General features: G+C 34.6%; 3 protein-coding genes across 4 annotated transcripts in view; 2 read left to right on the plus strand and 1 right to left on the minus strand.

The window, feature by feature from the left end:
* Nucleotides 1-4,758: 4,758 nt before the first annotated feature.
* LOC121320655 (ras-related protein Rab-9A) lies at nt 4,759-14,415 on the plus strand. Its single transcript, XM_041259184.1, has 3 exons — nt 4,759-4,890; nt 11,496-11,528; nt 12,233-14,415. The coding sequence occupies exon 3, from the start codon at nt 12,271-12,273 to the stop codon at nt 12,874-12,876; it is 606 nt and encodes a 201-aa protein (XP_041115118.1). The 5' UTR covers nt 4,759-4,890; nt 11,496-11,528; nt 12,233-12,270; the 3' UTR covers nt 12,877-14,415.
* A 1,144-nt stretch (nt 14,416-15,559) lies between these two features.
* LOC121320656 (trafficking protein particle complex subunit 2-like) lies at nt 15,560-19,118 on the minus strand. Its single transcript, XM_041259185.1, has 5 exons — nt 19,043-19,118; nt 18,194-18,294; nt 17,778-17,922; nt 16,934-17,019; nt 15,560-16,480 (listed from the first exon to the last, which is right to left on the minus strand). The coding sequence occupies exons 2-5, from the start codon at nt 18,284-18,286 to the stop codon at nt 16,382-16,384; spliced, it is 423 nt and encodes a 140-aa protein (XP_041115119.1). The 5' UTR covers nt 18,287-18,294; nt 19,043-19,118; the 3' UTR covers nt 15,560-16,381.
* A 503-nt stretch (nt 19,119-19,621) lies between these two features.
* Nucleotides 19,622-20,987, plus strand: part of LOC121320657 (oral-facial-digital syndrome 1 protein homolog) — a 30,468-nt gene continuing 29,102 nt past the window's right edge. The window contains exons 1-2 of one of the 2 annotated variants that reach the window (XM_041259186.1): nt 19,622-19,796; nt 20,701-20,813. In XM_041259186.1, coding sequence (XP_041115120.1) covers nt 20,718-20,813 — 96 coding nt within the window. In that variant the 5' untranslated portion in view covers nt 19,622-19,796; nt 20,701-20,717. Of the gene's footprint in view, nt 19,797-20,233; nt 20,814-20,987 lie in introns of those variants that run through there. The other variant, XM_041259188.1, reaches the window with a different exon arrangement.

Genomic DNA, 20,987 nt, shown 5'->3' on the forward strand with positions numbered 1-20,987 from the left:
TCCAAATGTAGGACATAAATGTGTCTATATTAGCGAGGGACACCTATACCATATTTGTATTTATTACATTGGAAAAAAGGTCTTGAAATATTGTTTTCTCCCTGACTGTGAGGTGTCCCTTTGTTTCTGCAGAAGATAATGGTTTCACCCCTCTGTTTTCATCTGACCTGACATTTTGAGGTTTAAGTGGGTCAGAATGCCTGACAGTAATAAAAAGCTGTATGTGGGTCATGGCATGCCAAATCAGCAATTCTAGACACATTTTTCATGGTCACCATCTCAGAATGCGATGACTTTATCAGGCTAACACGTTCAGTGAGAATTCCGTAATTCTGAAAATAATGCAGTTGGGACATTGCCACTTTGGGGATTGTAGTATGGACTAATTGACAAGACCTGGTATTTTCTTCACATTCAAAGATTTGGTATGGATGACCCATTTGTGGTTACTGTATAAAAGTATGGTGGAACTCAGTTGTCATTGAATAAGTACCCTACAGAATTGTGCTATATTGGCACAGCGGAGTGAGTAAGTCATTACTTAGTAGCATATTTGAGTATCCCAGAGTGACAGCTGGTATTCGGTTTGATCATCATGCTTGCCCATGGCCATTGCATAAGCGGTGGAATTTTGTGTAATTAAATTAAATAAACTGTGCCTGAAGCTAAAGTGTGATGCAGTAAACTCAAATGTGTCACAAGTCTCAAAAGTTTAAATTCTTAACCAGATTAATAATAATAATTAAATTGTTTTGTTGTTTTTGTGCGAGTATGTTCTGGCAGAGGCAAGGTAACAGCTTGTCCTCTGCCAGGAATAATTCATAAAAAAAAAAAAAAAACATTGTGCATAAGGTGGCCATCTCCCAAATTAATTAAGTGATTAATTTGTTGCTAATCGGGAGATGGTCACCTGCATAAATACCTGCAGCGCTCTCTCCTCAGGGTGGGTGTGTACAGAGGAGTGTACGGGAGAGCGAGAGGCGAGTGAAAATGAAACTAAAGAACAAACTAAGGAACAGTGAAGGCACTTCCCCAGTGTGAACTTAGCTTTTGTTATTGTTTGTGTTCATGACTTTGTTGTGTTTAAATGTTTTATTTTGTTCTGCCAGCAGTGTTTTCTGTTTGTTTAAATATTTTATTTATTTTTGTTATTTTAAATAAATGATGCCGCAAGTGTCTTTTGCCTGAGGTACTGTATTTGGTCTCTCTGTTCCTGCATCAGGCATGATGTCACCACTCGTCATCCTGTCACACTGAGACATAATGATTTAATTTTAGTCAAATCTGAAATGTCCTAGTGTAGCATATACAGTGTATATATGTGTGTGTGTGTGTGTGTCTATATATATATATATATATATATATATATATATATATATATATATATATATATATATATATATATATATAGCTCTGGAAAAAAATTCAGTTATGCAAAATTATCAGTTTCTCTGGTTTTACTATTTATAGGTATGTGTTTGGGTAAAATTAACATTTTTGTTTTATTCTATAAACTACTGACTAATAAACTACTCCCAAATTCCAAATAAAAATATTGTCATTTAGAGAATTTATTTGCAGAAAATGACAACTGGTCAAAACAACAAAAAAGATGCAGTGTTGTCAGACCTCGAATAATGCAAAGAAAATAAGTTCATATTCATTTTTAAATAACACAATACTAATGTTTTAACTTAGGAAGAGTTCAGAAATCAATATTTGGTGGAATAACCCTGATTTTCAATCACAGCTTTCATGCGTCTTGGCATGCTCTCCACCAGTCTTTCACATTGATGTTGGGTGACTTTATGCCATTTCTGGCGCAAAAATTCAAGCAGCTCGGCTTTGTTTGATGGCTTGTGACCATCCATCTTCCTCTTGATCACATTCCAGAGGTTTTCAATGGGGTTCAGGTCTGGAGATTGGGCTGGCCATGCCAGGTCTTGATCTGGTGGTCCTCCATCCACACCTTGATTGACCTGGCTGTGTGGCATGGTGCATTGTCCTGCTGGAAAAACCAATCCTCAGAGTTGGGGAACATTGTCAGAGCAGAAGGAAGCAAGTTTTCTTCCAGAACAACCTTGTACTTACCTTGTATTTATATATATATGTATAGAAATGTGTATATGTTGTAGTACATATTATAGTATCTTAAGATTTCATGTTTTACTATACAGTATATCACATTCACTATCTTATGTATTCTTGGTGGAGTTCAAGTCAGTGTTAGACAAATGTCCTGGATTTTTAGTAACAAACAATCCAAATATATGTGTATATTTTAAATTGAAATGTTTGAAGTCTGTTATGCTCATCGGTGGTTAAGTGTTTTCTGGCGTGTGGAATATACCCTTATTAAATACTGTTAGAAGATGGGGGTGCAAAGTCACTATTACAACTCGAATGTAGTAGAGCTCATGAGGTTAGAGAAGAGAGCTGGGGTTCGTTCGTCTTGCCTTTTGTGTTACTCTGCACTTGAACAGAAGAAACACAGTGAATTCTGCAATGTGTTCCATTCAGGAACCTGACACTTCTTTATATTGTGGAACATGAAAGGATTTCCTCTAAAAAACAGAAATGATGTAATAAACTGACATAAACTGTATAACACCATTTTTCATGGTATGATACATTGCTTGAATGCTGATAAGACCCATGCAGCCTTATGGGTGAGTTTTAATTGAAGTCTTTCAATTGACTCTTATTAGAGTTAATGGGGCCTTGCTGTGACTAGGTCCAGCATATTTCCACACATGTACTGTATAAACACAATTATTTTGTATTATGAATAGCAGAAAATAACTAAAGTATGGTTGTGTAGTCTCAACTGGATCAGCAGCCTGTTACACATTAGAGCACCATGTTTATCCACACAATGATTTGTCAAAATAGAAACTGGAATTGTGTGTGACAGGCATGCCAGTGTAGTGGCAGTAATAATCTGTTTGGATAAAGGACAATGAATTGCTCATTCAGTAAAACATAGGCCTTTCCTAGTAGCAGCAGCTGTCAGGGATTGAGGTTTGCTGTCTGTAGTAATCTAACAAACTGCAACACTGGTAATTATTGATCACCATATGTATACCTACAGTCAGAAAGATATTTGGTAAGGTAGCCAATCTAAAAAAAGAGAGAGAGCAAAATCATTAATTGTGCAGAGTGCAGTAAGTAAAATCAATAAGCAATTTCCAGACTTGCTGCATCTACAGAACCACTGCTTGTATGCAAATGTAAGCATGACCACCCACACTTTTGTCTGTGCTACAAAGATACGTGCTTAGAATGTGGGATTATAGTATAACAATAGCTGTACTGAAATAAGAGCCAGAGTGGCTTTGTGCAAGGTGACATTATGCATAACATGGCGGTGTACATGAACTACTAATAGAAAGTACCAAAGACAATAACAACAGAATCAATGCATAGAAGGCATTACAGATAACTACAAAAACCCTAAAAATAACTAGAATTCATAAGCGCACTCCATTTTGTTGCCATGTATTAGTTTTTTTAATATGTAATGGTGTCCTGGGTTTTTTAATACCTACATCTGAACAGCAGTAGAGAAAACCAGCAACCCTTATGGAGCCAGTTATTTTGAATTACACTAGACAGTACGGTAGACTGATAATAGAATGCGTGCTGATAGTAGCAGTAGTATTATAAATGAGACATACTGTGCAGGTTAACATTCTGCTTAGTATTAAAAGAAATGAAGGAACTGAACAACTTGCAGGAATTTACAACAAGCCGTTTCAATAGTTTAACACATAATATTCAATACAGTGCAGAAAAATCCTGACAGAGTCATTACAGCACATGTTGTATGACAGCCCTCATAAGGGTTGTTGTAAGTGGTTGTTGAACTCCACCTGCTTCATTCAGTACATACCAATATTGAGACCCTTCAAATGGACATAGTTACACTGTATGATTTATACAGGCTAGCGATTTTATCCTAGACATACAAAGGAAAAACTATTTTAAACTAATGATCTTCAGTATAGTGTCATTTTAAAACATTACATTACAAACAGTAGGTACAGTAAGGATTACCAGGCATGGAGGCTTGCAAGAGTACTTGTATCTGTGTTCTCCATGGAATCTACGTGGAAACCTGTTAGATTAATTAATTTTGTTTCTTTTTTTGCCAAACCACTGGTAAACAGAGATGTCTTTATGTGGAAATACATATAGATTTCATATACATATACCAATGTATATGAAGGGAATGATTTCTGTCTGGACATGGCAGTAGCTCTCACTGTTTAACTTTAATTGGTACCCTGTTTCTCATTGGCATACAAAAATGAAAGCAAATACAGAATGTTTCTGAGATGTGTGCGTAATGGACTTTAGTGGACTGAACATTGTGCAGAGATGTGTTGTGGTTTGTATGCTGTATACTGGTTTACAACACCAAAACCACCAGGAATAAAAAGAATGCAAGAATGATCCCCTTTGCTAAATAATGTATCCCTATATATCTAGCCTAAGAACCAAGTAATGTAAGACTGGGGGAAACTAATTTATTTATTTATGTATGTATTTATTGTTTGTAGTGTTGTATTTTATGTTAGCTTTTACACAATACAAATTATTCATGTTACACGTGTTGATGTATTTGTTTTAAAACACAAAATTAAACATTAAAAGTACACTGCATGACGTTTTGGGCACATACCAGAAGAATGGGTTTTCCCTTGTTAGATGTGGTAGGAGTGACTGTTGGAGCGAGTCACATGACAGATAGAGCTGACGGTTCCTGCCAGCAGCGCCATGTTAGTAAAGAGGCGCATTAAGACACGGGAACTCAGCAGGTAGAGCAACAGTAAACATATATAAACATCGCAGCACTGTTAAAGCAGTACGCAAAACACACTGACACTGGTAAGTGTTATGTACTGTATTTTTTAAACCGAACAGGTGACAGTTAGTTTTATATTATGATGTGTTGTATGTTATCTATTATGGAGAGCAAGGACTTATATCGAAGAAAAAAAGTACATGAAAGAGGCCTGGAAAGCAAAGTATAAAACATATTTTTTAAGGAAACTGTAGGCCTGGACCAATGTCGTTAGTTTTAACATTTATCAAATTGAAACAAATGAATTACAGCTTTCACGCGTTATGCACGTACACTGGCTGACTGTGTTGTCTGCAGACATTATTTTGAATTAAAACTTGCATTTTCTACACACTGACATAACTAATCTTTGACACTTAACAGTGTGTATTAAATACATCGTTATCGTCCTAGTATTATTTGTACTTTTTTTAAAGGTGTTTTACGTACTACAATCAGCTGACTAAGCCCTCCTCTGACTGTCACTCGTTACAGTTTGTGTAATGTAACTGAAAACTCCAGTCTTCGAATACAGCATATTGGCAGTGTTAATTTAACAGCGCAAACATCTTCATTTAATGTTATTTTAGTACATTTTTTAAAATCTGAAAATATGTTATTTGGACTTTTTGTTGTTTGTTATACTTTACTATATAGTTACTGAGAAACTGATCAAATTTTGTGACTCAGCTAGTCAAGTTCATGATACTAGCAGTTAGCACATGATCCACAACCAATGCAGTGGGGAATTTCCAGTGCACTTCATTTGAGCCTACCTAGTTGTACGTTGTGGGTACGGTGCCTTTATTGTTCATTGACAAAGCGTTGTGTTAAAAATAACAAAATTAGTCATTCTTCTTTTGTAGCTAAGTTTACATCTATACAGTATGATGTAGTATGGGCGTAGATGTGGCACGGCCAAACAAACTGGATGTACTGCTTATCCCATGTTTTAAGGCAGTTAGTTTGGATTCATACGTGCACTGTATGCTACTGTAAAGGTGGTCAATTATATTTTACAACTATGTACTGTGCTGTACCCCTGACACGACTAAATATGAGTGCATCTATAGTAACTACTGCAAGACTGCCACTTTGTTAGGTTAATTCATTGCAATAACACAGTCCATAACAAAATGATATTTTAACAATCTAAACAGCAGGGATCTAAACTGTTTTCCCTCATTTTATCATCATTAAATATCAAATTTTCAGATGCCTTGCCGTCAATCTCTTTTTTTTTTTAATAATTATTTTTTTAGTACTCAATTTAGCTACCTTTAGTACCAAGGCCTAAAGTTATCCAACTGGAATTGATTTGACCACGCTTTGCTCCCTCCACAACTTCATCACTGGTACTGTAGCAGTCTGTCTGACCCAACCTGTTTAGTTTTATTCTTGTTAAAATCTGCACCTCTGTTTTACAGAACAGTATGGAAGATCTGCGTAATAACCAATCCTATGGGTGCTTTTTATGGCTTCCTAAATGTGGCCCATGTGCTGGTGTACAGGTGAAAAGATTAGAATGTTTTGACCGACTGACTCTGCAAGTGTCTGCAAGAAAATTCTATACACTTAAGTGTTGTTTACACACCTTTTGCGTAGATCCTGCATGCTTATCTGACCAGAAAATCTATATTTAAGTAAAAACACGATAACTAATTGAAACCGACTGGGCTTATTTAGTGTATATAGTGTATTATTTTACAAGTAACCTCAAACCATACTCTGTATATTGGATTTCAATAGTCCGTTCAGCCAATCGGAATGTTTCAAAATGCATATGTTAACTATCACATCTACAGCCCGTACTACTGGATACTGTAAGTGGTAGTACCTTACCTGTACATTGCTCATACACACAGCTAGATGTGATGCTTTAAATTAACTCCTTGAAGGAAAAGCAAGGGACAAGACTTTATTGCATTGCTACCAACACCGTACCATAATATTTTGGTCGAAATCATCATGCCTTTGTATTTATGTATTTCTCACTCTAGACTACAAAGCAAATGCTGCTACTGTACAATTAGCCTGTCCTATAGTTTTGATAGTGATCCATCGTATTAGTAAAAGGGCAATGATTGTTGCCTTGTGAGATGTGGTACTGTGTACAGTATGCAGCTTTATTTGTGCTAGGCAGAGAAAAGCACAGAGTAAAGCACATCTATAGGAGCACACATTTAAGGTTGTGGTGTCGTTGTTGCTGACCTTTTAGTATTTGATGAAGAGAGCATGTTAAAATAATGAATATTTGCTGTAAAACATTTGAGCATGTTTGAACAATCACAGGATCAACAAGAAATCAGCTACATAAATAATACAGTAGTCTCTGCATATAGGAACACCTCTTAAGAGAACGCTTTGGCTTATGGAATGGATTGTTCCTATTGTATGTGCTCTGCCTAAAGGAACAGGAACTTCACTTAAAAGAACACCTTTTTGGCATTGATTAGCAATTAGTTGCTAAATGATTCAAAATTAATACAGTACTGTTTTTTAACCTGATAACTACATCATCAAATTCAAATGGTTTATTAAATCTTTTCAAAACTGACTTCTCATCTCAAGGGTAATCTAGAGCTGCTGCTGTATTTGTTAACATGTGTATGGGTGCTGTGTTAATAACCATTGTGTTAAAATGTATTCTTGTATTCATAATTACTCTTAGACTGCCACTGCTGCATTTTTACTGTATGTAGGGGTGTTTTTTTTATTTAGTTTGTCAGTTAGTTTATTGATGTGGGTTCATCAATTAGCTTATTAACATATGCTTGCCTATTACTCATCTCTTCTGTTAATTTCATATCTTAATGCATGTGCTTCATGACATAAGCATTTATTGATTCATATCGTGATTAGCCTTGGAATATTGTGTCCAGTGATCAACTCTTCGAGAACACTTTGCTTGCATCCCGAGGGGTCTTCTCTCTGCCTTAGACACTGTATTACATGTATTGTTTGTTACATTGTCACACAATTCTGTGTTCCACAATTGTCATCCCTGACTTGCAAATAAAACCCCACCTTTGTGTTATCAACAGCACAGCCTCCACATTATACTGTACCTGAAATTATTTAATTTAATTTATTTATTTAGTTAAATTTTTATAGATTTTCACTAGTCAATGGTTGTATTTATCCATAGGCTTGGATGTAGTTTTTATGAGAGAGAGAGCGAGAGAGAGAGAGAGAGAGAGAGAGAGACTTGGATATTAGTGTCTGTAATAAAGACAATAAACGGGTGTTAAGGTTCAAATTGCAAGTGAATTTAATGAATTATAATAATAACGTAAATTAAGTCAATATTAAAGATTATTTATATGTTTTGATAATTCAGGAAAGGTGACTTAAACTGGATAGATAATGAACTGCAACAAATAATGTATTTTTAAGGAAAAGGTGTTTCAATGGGGTTTTTATTTTTTTCTTAGTCTCTGTCAGAGTAGGAAACTATTTGTCTTGCTCTCTTGTTTGGCGCTCCTGTTGGTGGAGGATGACTGTAAATCTTCACAGAGACAGATTTGTTAAAAGTGTTGTTGAGTGATTGAAAATTAGACATTTTGTGTTTTGAAAGTGGTCTCGGGGTGCACAAGAGTCAAATATTGGTCAAAGGTCAAGTATAATCTTCTAGACCAATATGCCATTTTGACGTCACTGCTGTGGTATTATGGCTTTTTTTCGAATTGCTCAAGATGCAAATATAGCCTTCAACTGTATGTGTATGTCTGTCTGTCTATGTATGTATGCCATTTTACTTATCCCCCCCCCCCCCCCCCCCCCCCCCCCAAACTTCCAGACAGTAGATTTGGAGACTAGGCCTCCATACCACATCAGCAGGGTATTCTTTGATGTGACTGATGGAACAATCACTCGCTGAAGCGCAGCTCCCTGTTAAATGTTTTTTTTTTTTTTTTTGTGTGTGTTTTTTTTTAAATAATTTAATTTCATGCTCCAGTGGATTTACATTGTTCCTTTCACTTGGTAGGTAAAATATCTCAAAGTGGCCAGCTGAAAAGAGTCCACCTTTTAGTGTTCCCTTTTAATGTTGGTATGTTTTTATTGATACCGTTGGTTGCAAGTCATTAACATTAACTTCTTAACATGGTAATCTCTGTTTAATTGATTCTCAGATTCCTACCATAATTAACTAACCACTTCTAATTGATATAGTATTATTAGAGTTAAAGCATTGTGAATAAGGCCTACCTTTGTCACATCACTGGTATATGCCATGACGCTAAATCTAATAGAGTAAAACATTAAACAGACATCAATGCCTAATTAAATTAACATAAGGATCAACAATGAAAGTTGATGAGTATAGGTTACCACTATTTTGAAAACTGAGAAACCGAATTGTTCAAACACTAATTCACTACATCAACAGCAAGGAGGAAGCCGTAGATAGATAGATATAGATAGATAGATAGATATTTAAAACTTGCTCATAAAACTTATTTTTGTCATGTCACTTTCAGTTTATGGGCAGTATGTAAGCTTACTGTAACATAAGTACACTGCTGGAAAGCTAAGTATTTCAAACTACTGTAGAGTAGTGGTATTGCAGGGTTGGTATTGCTCAATAAAGTTAGTGGTTTTCATGCAAGTGACTGAAAGGAGAAGGGAAACAAACGTTTTAACAAACAGTTTGTAACTGTGACCTGTGGATATATTCACAGTTGTGCTAACTTGCAAATAAGGCTTTGCCTCGTGTTTAATAATATACAGTGGATGGTAGGAAGTCTGCAAGTCATGTTTTTGGAGCAACAGTTTAGTTAGCCGAGAATCAGCTAAACAGTTGTTAGAAATAAACAGACCTCCGATTGTAATGCTACAAGAAAAAGCTAAACACTTTTCCATATGTTTTCATCCTTCTAAAATAAGAAAACAGTTCCAAAAAGCATATCTTTGAATTAAATTTGTATTTTATAGAAAAAGATTTTCTCTACCAGAGGAAGTTCATATCAGCATATGCATTGACAGGATATGACCTGTATTACTAATTTTAGCAGCACTGATGTAGAAATTTAGACTCAAGATGGAGCATGTGACATGTGGTTATTCATTGCAAGGAGAAAAATGATCAAAACAATGCTTGCTCATCAATGAATGGTTTTACTTTACTTAACATACAACATAATTATGCCTACAGCTATTGACAAGTTTTGCGTCACCTAGACTTTACGATTGAGGTGTGTGTATTTTATATTTATATTTATATATATTATATATATATATATATATATATATATATATATATATATATATATATATATATATATATATATATATATATATATGTGTGTGTGTGTGTGTGAACACAATTTAGATATTTTATTTAATGTCATGTAATCAAAGGACAAAATTATATTGCAAAAGTCTACCTGAAGCCAGTCACTTTTTCGCTAAGTATATGGGAAAACTGCAAAGCAGTATGTAATTCAAGATGTTAATGTAACATTCTGCAGGTTTCGTTCGACTTTATGAAGCAGCATTTGTTATGATGCATTATGTCATGATGCAAAACTTTAGGCCAGCGTTGTGTATGGAAGCAAGTTTTCTGGGAGACATTAAATAATTGTAACAGTATAAAAATTAGCAAGACACTATTTTCTGTAGTTACAGGAAGGGAGGATAGTTTTATACTGTTACAATGATTGTATAATTACAATAGGCCTATGCAGTATCTTATGATTTTAATATTGTATGTTCTATACTTGCAGGGAATATCTTTTAGAAAATTGACTTGATGTGACCAGCTTTTACTAATAACTACTTTTAAGTTGAAGAAGATACGTGATAACAAATATACTCACAGCTGTGGTATTAAACAAGCTTTTGAGTAAGAGAATCAGCCAAGCAGGACTGCTCTACCATCGTTGTAGCTTCCATTCACAATTTTAAAATGAGCAGAGAAGGTATTTTTGTATTTATTATGTGATTTATAAAGTGTATGTACATACTCTGTAAACAAATGACAGTACAATATACAGATGAGGTGCAGCTGTGGCTAACTGAATAAGAAAATTTTCTGGTCCAGAGCTTATCTATACTCTGTGAATATAATATAGATTTATGTTATTGTACAGTTAAACTGTTAATGCAAAAGCTTGATTTTTACAGTTGGTTATTAGTTATCAACATTGAAAAATATGTAAAACTCCTTAAATTAGGTCTTTGAAAATTGTCAAAATGGTCCTTGAAAAGTACTTGAAATTTGTGTCAGAAAAACTGTATGAACCCTGTATTTATGACATCTGGTTGAGTTAAGCAGAGATTGTATATGATTTGTGCAGCTGAGGTTTTGTAAAATTAGTATTATGTGAATTGGGCATACATGTAAAAAGTTTTAGAAATAAAATTTCAAAGACTATGTTTATTAACTAGCCTTGTGTGTGATTTTGTCAGGTTGAATGGCAAGTTGTAAGTGAAGTGATTTCTGAATTTCTTTTTCGACAAAGTTCAAGTTCAAATATGCTTCTGAAAGTGGTCCTAAATGGCTCAGAATCCTTCTGAGAGGATGTACAACCCCCCCAAAAAATTCTAGTGCTGATATTGCTGGTGCTTCTGTTTTTACCCCATCGTAGTAATGGATGTCCTACTGTTAACAAATAACTTTTTAAAAATGTTACTTCTTTCCTTTTAGATACTGAATGATGATTTTCACTGAACAGTAAAGGTAAGCAAGCACGCTGTAACTGAAGTTAATTTGTTATACTGTATGGCATTATTTGTCAGTCATCCAAATGGTACGTTTTTTAAGACGGTCCTTATATCGAGGTTTTAGTTGGTGTGAGCATTGCAGTAAATAAAGCTTTCTCTGTGGCTGTAGTCTGCTCTTAATCAAGCAATGAAATACAAACAGCAAATGCCCAAAAAATGGTTCAGTTTATTCTTTACCCAGCATTGGTTTATGTGGCAAATGAAATTAGACTACTTCCAAGTGTGTAAAAAAACTGAAACTGATCACACTTAGTTGTTTGTATTGTGTTTTAGAAATAACACATCAGTCTTTAGTATCTTCAGATTTGCACAATTTTCTGCACAGCACAAAATAGCTTTATTATAATGAAGGAGTTCAGCATACTTGGCATAGCAGAGTTCTGCAAGTTTATTCTTGATCTTTTTGCTGTAAATTCAGCCTATGTTAATAAAAATAGGCAACACCATTGTCTCTAGTTAGATATTTAAGCCACCATCCAAACAGTCAATATAAAATCTACAATGCAAAATACTCATTAAACTTTGTATTGGCTTAAGTCCCATTATCACTACCGCCCTCTTGATTAGTTTAACTTTTTATTAAGTCTTTTAAAATGTCCTTTTTCCCTTACAGTCTTTGCCATTCTGCTTTGTTTAAACATATTATTTTTGTTAATACAGGACGTATCGTATTCTACAGTAGACCACCTGTGGCAACCATGTCAGCAAAATCCTCCCTGTTCAAAGTCATCCTATTAGGAGATGGCGGAGTTGGGAAGAGCTCCCTCATGAATAGATACGTGACCAATAAATTCGACACCCACCTGTTCCACACCATCGGCGTGGAGTTCTTAAACAAGGACTTGGAAGTAGACGGACACTTTGTCACCATGCAGATCTGGGACACTGCCGGCCAGGAAAGGTTCAGGAGCCTGAGGACTCCTTTCTACCGCGGCTCTGACTGCTGCCTCCTCACATTCAGCGTGGATGACAGCCAGAGCTTTCAAAACATCGGCAACTGGAAAAAGGAGTTCATGTACTACGCCGATGTCAAAGAACCAGAGAGCTTCCCCTTCGTGGTCCTGGGAAATAAGGTGGATGTTGCAGAGAGGCAGGTGACTTCAGAGGAGGCCCAGACCTGGTGCAGAGAAAACGGCAACCACCCCTATTTCGAAACCAGTGCCAAGGATTCCACCAATGTCGCAGTAGCCTTTGAAGAGGCGGTCCGTAGAGTTTTGGCCACAGAGGACCGGACGGACCACCTGATCCCTACAGACACTGTAAACCTCCATAGGAAGCCCAAGTCAAGCTCTTCCTGCTGTTGACTATTTTATTTGTCACTTTGGTGTGCCGTAGAAGTTCAAATGCATAGACTGCTATTAAAAAATAAAAAATAAATAAAGGGGTACAAAAACCCTCATACATTGTCCTCTAGCTTAAAACTCCCCTTCTCACAAACACTCATCTTATCAAAAGCCATTTCATAATGCTGAATATTGGCACCCTTATGTATCCGCCTGCAGGTATGATTTTTGAATGAAGCAGGTTAAATAGTCTTTTGATGGCATAACTTTTTTGTTTTTTTTCAATTGGGTAAAAGTAAAAAACATATTAAGTGCCAACTACAAAAAAATGTTAAGACTACAATTATCTTACGTAATTGTTCTGTTGCCACTTTAAGTTTTAAATCTAAAGATCTAGAAGTAACTGTCAATGGAGAGGACTTAAATACTAAAAGCACTACTAATATTAATTCAGAAATGAAAAAAGAGGTGGTGGTTTACAAATCTGACAATGGCAATAAGCTTGTTTTAGCTTGTAAAACTATTCACTTGAATCTTGCCTCTGTATTAATCTGAGATAGTAATAACCAGCCTTTAACTGATTGTATAAAGCTCTAGTAGACTTTAAAACCAGATTAAACTTGTGGTGACTGAAGTGTCTGTCCATAAGCTCTAATTATATTTTCATGAATCAAAGGTAAATGTTTACATCTTGCCTGCTTTGTACTGAAGGCACTGCAGTGCAGCTATGGATTGCCTACATGGTTTTCTGTTGTACAAACCCAGTTACTGGTTCCTATTCCTAGTCATTAAATACACTAATCCAAGGACAGTGCTTGTGCAGTGAGACTTGAACCGTGGCTTAAATGGGCGATTAGCAAAGACTACGTGTTCATTTTCTTTTAACTTGCATGGCTGACATTGCTGTAAAAACACACCTGTTAAGTTAAACCTAATAAAAAACACAAAATCCCCACCACCACCACCACAACCACACACGGATAATTCAAGAAAAGCTCAACTATCCTCAACAAAACTAACTGGTTCCTCCCCCTTTTTCCTGTTTTACAGACCTGACACCAAGTGATTTTTTGGCTAGTTTCCACACTTTTCTTCTTCCCCCTGGCCATGAGTTAGCTCAAACGTGGTTTACAAGCAGCAATCATGGGAACTTAATGCAAATCACGATGCAGTGTCCAGTGTATGTGTTGACCACCATCTGCTGCTAAAACATTTGCAATTGTGAGCATACAGTGGTTTAAAATATGACAGGAATTGTCTACTTTAAAAGTTTTACCTGAGAGTTTATGATTCAGCATCTGGAGAGTTGCGTGGATTGCATGTAGTGTTAAAAGGATTAACTGCACATATTTACCCCAGCCCCTCCCTTCTATCTCATAGAATCTATTGATAGATGGCAGGCAATGAAGCATTGCTTTGTTCTCAGGATTTTAACATAGCGCCTTGATGTCTCGCTATATAAATGCTTTCTTTTCTGCCCCACAGTGGAAGTGTATCACTGATTAACATTTGCCCATCTCTTGTGTTAACAAGACCAACTAATATATTCTAAAACAAACTGAAATGTTGTTTCTTTTTGTTATTTACCTGTGACAAAAATGTATAGTGATAATCACAGCAGAGTACTTACACTTCAATATCAGTCATGCCAGTAAGCCTGAATTATCAGGCTTCTCTGCAAAATCAGTGGCAGCCATCTACAACTATAACATATGCAGATCAATTCTGGTACAGTGAAAAGAAAATGTGTGTGTGTATATATATAGATATATATATATATATATATATATATATATATATATATATATATATATATATATATATATATATATATATATATAGATAGATATATATAGATAGATATATATATATATATATATATATATATATATATATATATATATATATAGATAATATATAATATATATATATAAGGTCAGAGTCCAGTCAAAAGTTCCTAATAAAATTCAAAAATGGCATTGTTAAACATATACCAAGAAGTCCAGAGGATGAGGTCAGAGTAACACAGACGTGGAGGCCTGTACTGGTGCTGAGCTGTAGAGGGGCAGAGTACACCTGCTTGAAACCAGGTTTTTCATGATTACACTATGTAACACAATTTTTGTTCCTGGGTAGTAAGTGTTATTTCCTAATTGCTTATGCCTCAAAAGTATAGAAAATGGCGATTATTCCCCACAAACTTTGCTTTTGTGACCAGGACAGTGATATTTTGAAATATCACTATTTCCAATGAGAAAACAGGAGCTTTTGTGTCTTTTCGTTCACATAAAGTCAGAAAAAAACAACATATGAATCCAAATTAACATGTATTTATACTAAAGTAATACAAAAATGACTACAAAAGATTTAGAAGCGAGTAGTTTTTCGAGATTTACAATTATACTGTAAATTTACAGTATAATCGTAAATCTCGAAAAACTCACTATAACAATTCACTATAAATCTGTGGCCTCACAAACTCACTTGAGCAAGAAAACTACATTTTATATTTTCAACACTATCACAGAATTAAGCAGTGAATCCCTGTATCCTTCTCTCTCTCTCTCTCTCTCTCTCTCTCTCTATATATATATATATATATACATATAATCTAAAAAGACTCAATTGAACCATTCTAAATTTCTTGTTAAAAATAAAAAATACGGCACATGCTGTTAAAACAAAACACATTTTTATTGTTTAAGTGAGAGTATGTCATAAGTTACAATTATTATTTTTTATTATTATTATGATAATCAAACATTGTTAATCAATGAAGATCGAAATGCTGCTGTTTCAAGGAGTAGTTTTATTTTTTCTACTCCAAAGCAGGGTTCCTGATAGTTATGTATATGTCTTAACTGTAATCAACGTTCATAAATTGAACATTTTATAGCTTTATCAAATAATTCAAATATTTTTTATGAACTGTTGGTTCAAATATACTGTTAATACTAGCATAGTTTTTTTTTTTTTTTTTAATCTGTAAAAATAGGGAAGATGTCAGTTTTGCTGGAATAGGAATTGTGTCAAGGACAAAAGCCAACCTTAATAAACACAAAGTTTGTTGGAGATAAAATCCCTCTTTTCACCCACAAAGCAGGGATACTAAAGGCAATGTGAGCTTCCCTTAAGTATTCTTACCTCATAACAAGAAAAACAACCAGTCTCAAGGTCAGATAGCAGTTCAGTGGCAATGCTATGACTAACAAATGTGAGAGGTTGACTACTGTTAAGAGAATCAATTTCATTATAGGCTCAAACTCTAGGTTAATGTTCAACATATTATGAGTGATCTTAATAGCGATGATAATGAAACAGCAACATCTTTATTGCTTGACAATAATAAACAGTGCAGTGTATTTTTGGAGTGTATCCTTTCCCACATCTTACCTGTAGTTTTAGAAAATATTTTCTAATTAAACTGGGAATTGCCATCATAGAAAATACATTATAATAAGTACAGCTCAATAAAAAACCCAGTTCAAAACTGAGCTGCTGTATGTGCAGCACAATGCAGTAGACATTAACTCAAGAGGTGCTTCTTGCCAAGAAACTGTACTTTTCTGTCAAAGGCAGTTGATCGAATGGGAGCATTTGGTTCATAAAATGGATTCATCGCAAACTATAAAAGAAAGATCATACAATATATTACTTTCAGCAAGTGTTGTATACTGAGAAGTACTATGCAGTGTGTAACCTTTAACAAATAAATAGCAGGAACAACCTTTAAAATAAACTCCTAAGCACAAATATACAAAAATAAGTCGTCCAGATGGCGGATAAATCTCAACAGCAGTAGTAAAAATTAGTGCTGGATTTATTTTTCTGGAAAAGACCAAAAAGAATATGGCACGTCTTTTTAAAACTAATCTGATTTCAGTCTGCTATCAGTTGCATTCTACTTTGGAAAGAAGTTTGTGTTATACTTTGTATACATTGTTTGAATATAGATGATTCAATTAAATAACACTCAACACACTAAATATCACCTCGTGATGTACTAAATGTGAGTAAACCTACTGTGCTAAAAAAAAAAAAAAAAAAAAAAGAAGTATTTCAAAGTGTCAATACATACCTTTATATATAAATCATACACATCATTGAAAAAATTCTTTATCCCATCTTCTTGCCTTACATCATGGAGCATGAGAAATCTCATATGTGGATAAGAGTAAAGGTAAAAATCATAATGACAGTTATAATGAAAAAAAAAAAAAAAAAACAGTTGCCAAAACATTTATTTGAATCCCTCACCAACAGTAAAAAAAACAATCTATACAATTGCACAGATACTGTATTTAGTTTTACTACATGTTGCTATATTGTACTGCATTAATTACAGTAGTAAGCTTGGTAAAAAAATCTTTAACCAAGTATCTGACCTAAAAAACACTTGTTTACCATTAAATTAAACAAGTTACATTTTACTGGCTGGTAACACAGACCCGGGTTAGTGCTAATTTTGGACTACATTAGGTAAGGTTGTCTAAGAGTAGTGCTCATCGGGTCTATGAATGATTATTGCCGATATCACTACGTATCTTGTTTACTAACTATGCCAGCATCGTGATCATACAAAAAGCTTGAGCTTTACTCTTGTATCCACAATTAGCATTGGATGTGTCTTTTCATATGCACTGCAGAATACTGAATTATGAGAATTCTGACAATTGATTGTCAAAATGGATAGGGGAAAAAAAAGACTTGGGAAAGGTTCAGGTATTATTACTGAAGTTTTTTTGTGTAAACCTAACATCAATTATTTTGTTAAGGCTATTCCCCAAATGGTTTAAAGTAAATTATGAAGTATTTTAGCACCTGGTTCAATTGAATTACTCAGTACACAATTGGTTAAAAGCCAAGATTCAAAAGAGCTGATGACTGGAAATGAAATGTAAAAACTGTGGAGAAAAGGATATGTCCAGCTGTGACAAAGGCAGAGACAAACCACTCATTAAACTTGTCCACTGTTTTGAGGTACATGTTGTTTGATGTCCACATGTTCTCATCAACCAGGTCAAGAGCAGCATGGGCTATGAACTGGTTTAGATGCCGGTGGTCGTCCTGTTTATTGACAAACACAAGAAACAGCCTTTGAAACAAATAAAAGTACCTAGGTTTTAACACAATAATGACCTGCCTTTTAAAATAACAATACTTAATTCGTTATCCCCGGAGAAGCTCTGCAACACCCATTAAGACTTTACAAGACACTGATGTGGATGTTTACTTCATGATCATTTCACAATATGTAATGAGCAATTATTCTGGCACACAAATAATCCCCTGAACAAGTACTACGCTAGACGCAATATTCGGAAATCAAACTACACACCTTTGACTCGGTTTTTCCTGCTGGTAGAAACTCCATTTCAAACACTGGGTTATCATGGTGGCCAACCATAACAAAATAGAAACTTCCCGACATGGTGAATTCTGTAATGAAAGCAACAAAGATCAGGTGTACATAAAGCAATAGGGGTCATAAAGCAGTATGGGTATTGACTGGAAATGACTGGTGTTTTCAGGATCAGCAACCCCTACATACTATACATAGGCAATATGATGCAAGATCTGAGTTACAGATGTGCTCTGCCCCAATTTACAATTGCTGTAGTTATATTTGTTGTATGAAAATACAACCCTTAGAGAACCACGGTAATGTGACATTTATTTACTCATATATAATCAACGATGTACGTTTGTTTAGCTTCAGAAAAGTGAAGACGTGGACAGTCCTAAAAAATGTGTATGGGTTTCAATATTTAATTTCTAAATCTGTTTCAACCTGCATGTTTTAAAGATTGATGCCATACAACAAAATAGGTTTCATTTCGTTAGGTTATAAACACACTATATACTGCCTAACACTAAAACAAAACAAACCAAAAAAACAAAAAAAAAAAACAAAAAAAAAAAAATGTCGTTGACTATACTACATATGTTCAACGCTGGACCGCAAATTACTGGCGTTTTTTTTTTTTTTTTTTAAGGGTTTAAGTAAAAAAAATGTTTGACAATCATCTGATATCTGTTTACAACAAGCACCGCCCTGATTAAACAACGTATTTTCTAGATAACACTTCAAAAAGAAGAACATAAACTATATAACACAATAATACAATTTATATAAGAGAGAGCTGAGACCCGTGTGGAATAAAACATGACAAAAATATTAATTTACCACCAGCAACAGAAAAAGCTTCCTTCGGTCAGGTTAGTGGAGGCACAGGATGATGACATCATTGAAAGTTAAAGGGATAGGCACATTTTGACAGAAAGCAGTATGACAACTGGAGTTAACCCAAATGAACTATGAATACTGCTTGCATAGCCAAATAAAATTATCACTAATGGTTCAGTTCATTTATAGCTTGGAAAATACACTAGGATTTCACAAGTAGAAATAATTATTCATTACTTTCTGTTTACATTCTGTCTCTCTTGCAAGCTTGATGGTTTGCAACAAAAAGTGTTAACAGCTGTCTGATTAGATACAAGAACCCAGAGATAAAGGGGCACTTTGGGATGCTGGTTGAAAATTTTATTTGGAACTGTTATTCAATATTTAAACGATATATTTCAAATTCACCATGGTTTATCTTTCTTATATATATATATATATATATATAGATATAGAGAGAGAGAGAGAGAGAGAGAGAGAGAGAGAGAGAGAGAGAGAGAGAGAGAGAGAGAGAGAGAGAGAGAGAGAGAAACCAGGTTATTTGATTACGTAGACAGATGTACCTCTTTAAAGAACCGCTCAGAGTAACTTGGAACCGCGTTAGCTTCTTCTAAAGCCAATCAGAGCTCTAAAAGAACGAAACAAAGACGTAACGTTTATTATCCTTGCAGTGAATCCGGAAGAAGTAAAGAAGCGTCTGTTGGTTACTCAGAGACGGGCAGCTAACCAGGAGATATCAATGGTTGATGGAACTGTAACTGCTATTGTTAATCCATAAATTAACTAGTATATATCTAAAAAAAAAAACTCATAATCCGTATTTGGAAAGCGCAAGTCTGTTGGCTAAGGCTGTGTTTCTTGTTATGTATTAAGAAATAGGTTACAGTATAATCAATTAATTTGTGTGACATTGTTTGCATTACATCGGTTGTGATCTCTTGTGACAAAAGTGGTAATATAATGTAGTGTCCACACACCAAATGAACGCCATGTATATATATATATATTATATATATATATATATATATCTATATATCATATATATATTCATATATATATTCTATTATATATATATATATATATATATATGTGTGATCTAACAATGATTGGACTGTATGTTGTATCGAATAGTACGAGTTTAGTTTGAAGTTTGCATTGCATACGACACACCATGCTGTAGAAATACATTTGAGTCAAAATATATCGTTAAATAATTGTCATAATTGTATTGATACATACTATTTTTATTTTTTTATTAATCTTGTTTACGTGCTTTTGACAGTTGACATTGGACTAGTTGCAACTGCAAAAATGTGTCCAATAACATTTACATGTACAAGCGCTGTAGTTATAATGTAAGATTGTGCTGCCATTTTAGTTTGTGTGGTGGCTACTTTAGATATACTCCCTCTAGCCCTGGACATATTATTACTGATTGGCTAGAGAACGTTTTTATTTTGTCATTGGCGGGGGCACAAACGATCAGTAAAAATATAAAACATGGAAGATCCACCAAGAAAATGTATTGATTGTGCAACACGTTTAAATACAACCATTAAAGGCTGAGAACGTGTTGTTAGTTGTAAAACAAAGAATGTTATAGTGGTAGTTAAAAAGAGATAGGGGTTGATGTTTCTACATCTCTTTTTAAATTACAGTACAAGTTAAAAAAAAAATGTCTGCCATGAAGGATGAAACAGTTTCACCCGATGAACTACGGAAAAGGCTTTACCAGACATTTAAGAACCGTGGGGTTTTAGATGCCTTGAAGGTAGGCTAACTTTATTTATTTTTTCTTTCACTGAAATTAATACATAAAAAATAAACTGGAAACACAGTGCACGGATTAGCTTCTTATTAGTGTAACTAATAACATAAATGCATGAATCACAGTGGCCATAATGGAGTTATAGAGGTATGGAATACAGAACTTCCTTTATAAGCA

The sequence above is a fragment of the Polyodon spathula genome, chromosome 9 (genome assembly GCF_017654505.1).
Source record: "Polyodon spathula isolate WHYD16114869_AA chromosome 9, ASM1765450v1, whole genome shotgun sequence".
NCBI classification, from domain to species: Eukaryota; Metazoa; Chordata; class Actinopteri; order Acipenseriformes; family Polyodontidae; genus Polyodon; species Polyodon spathula.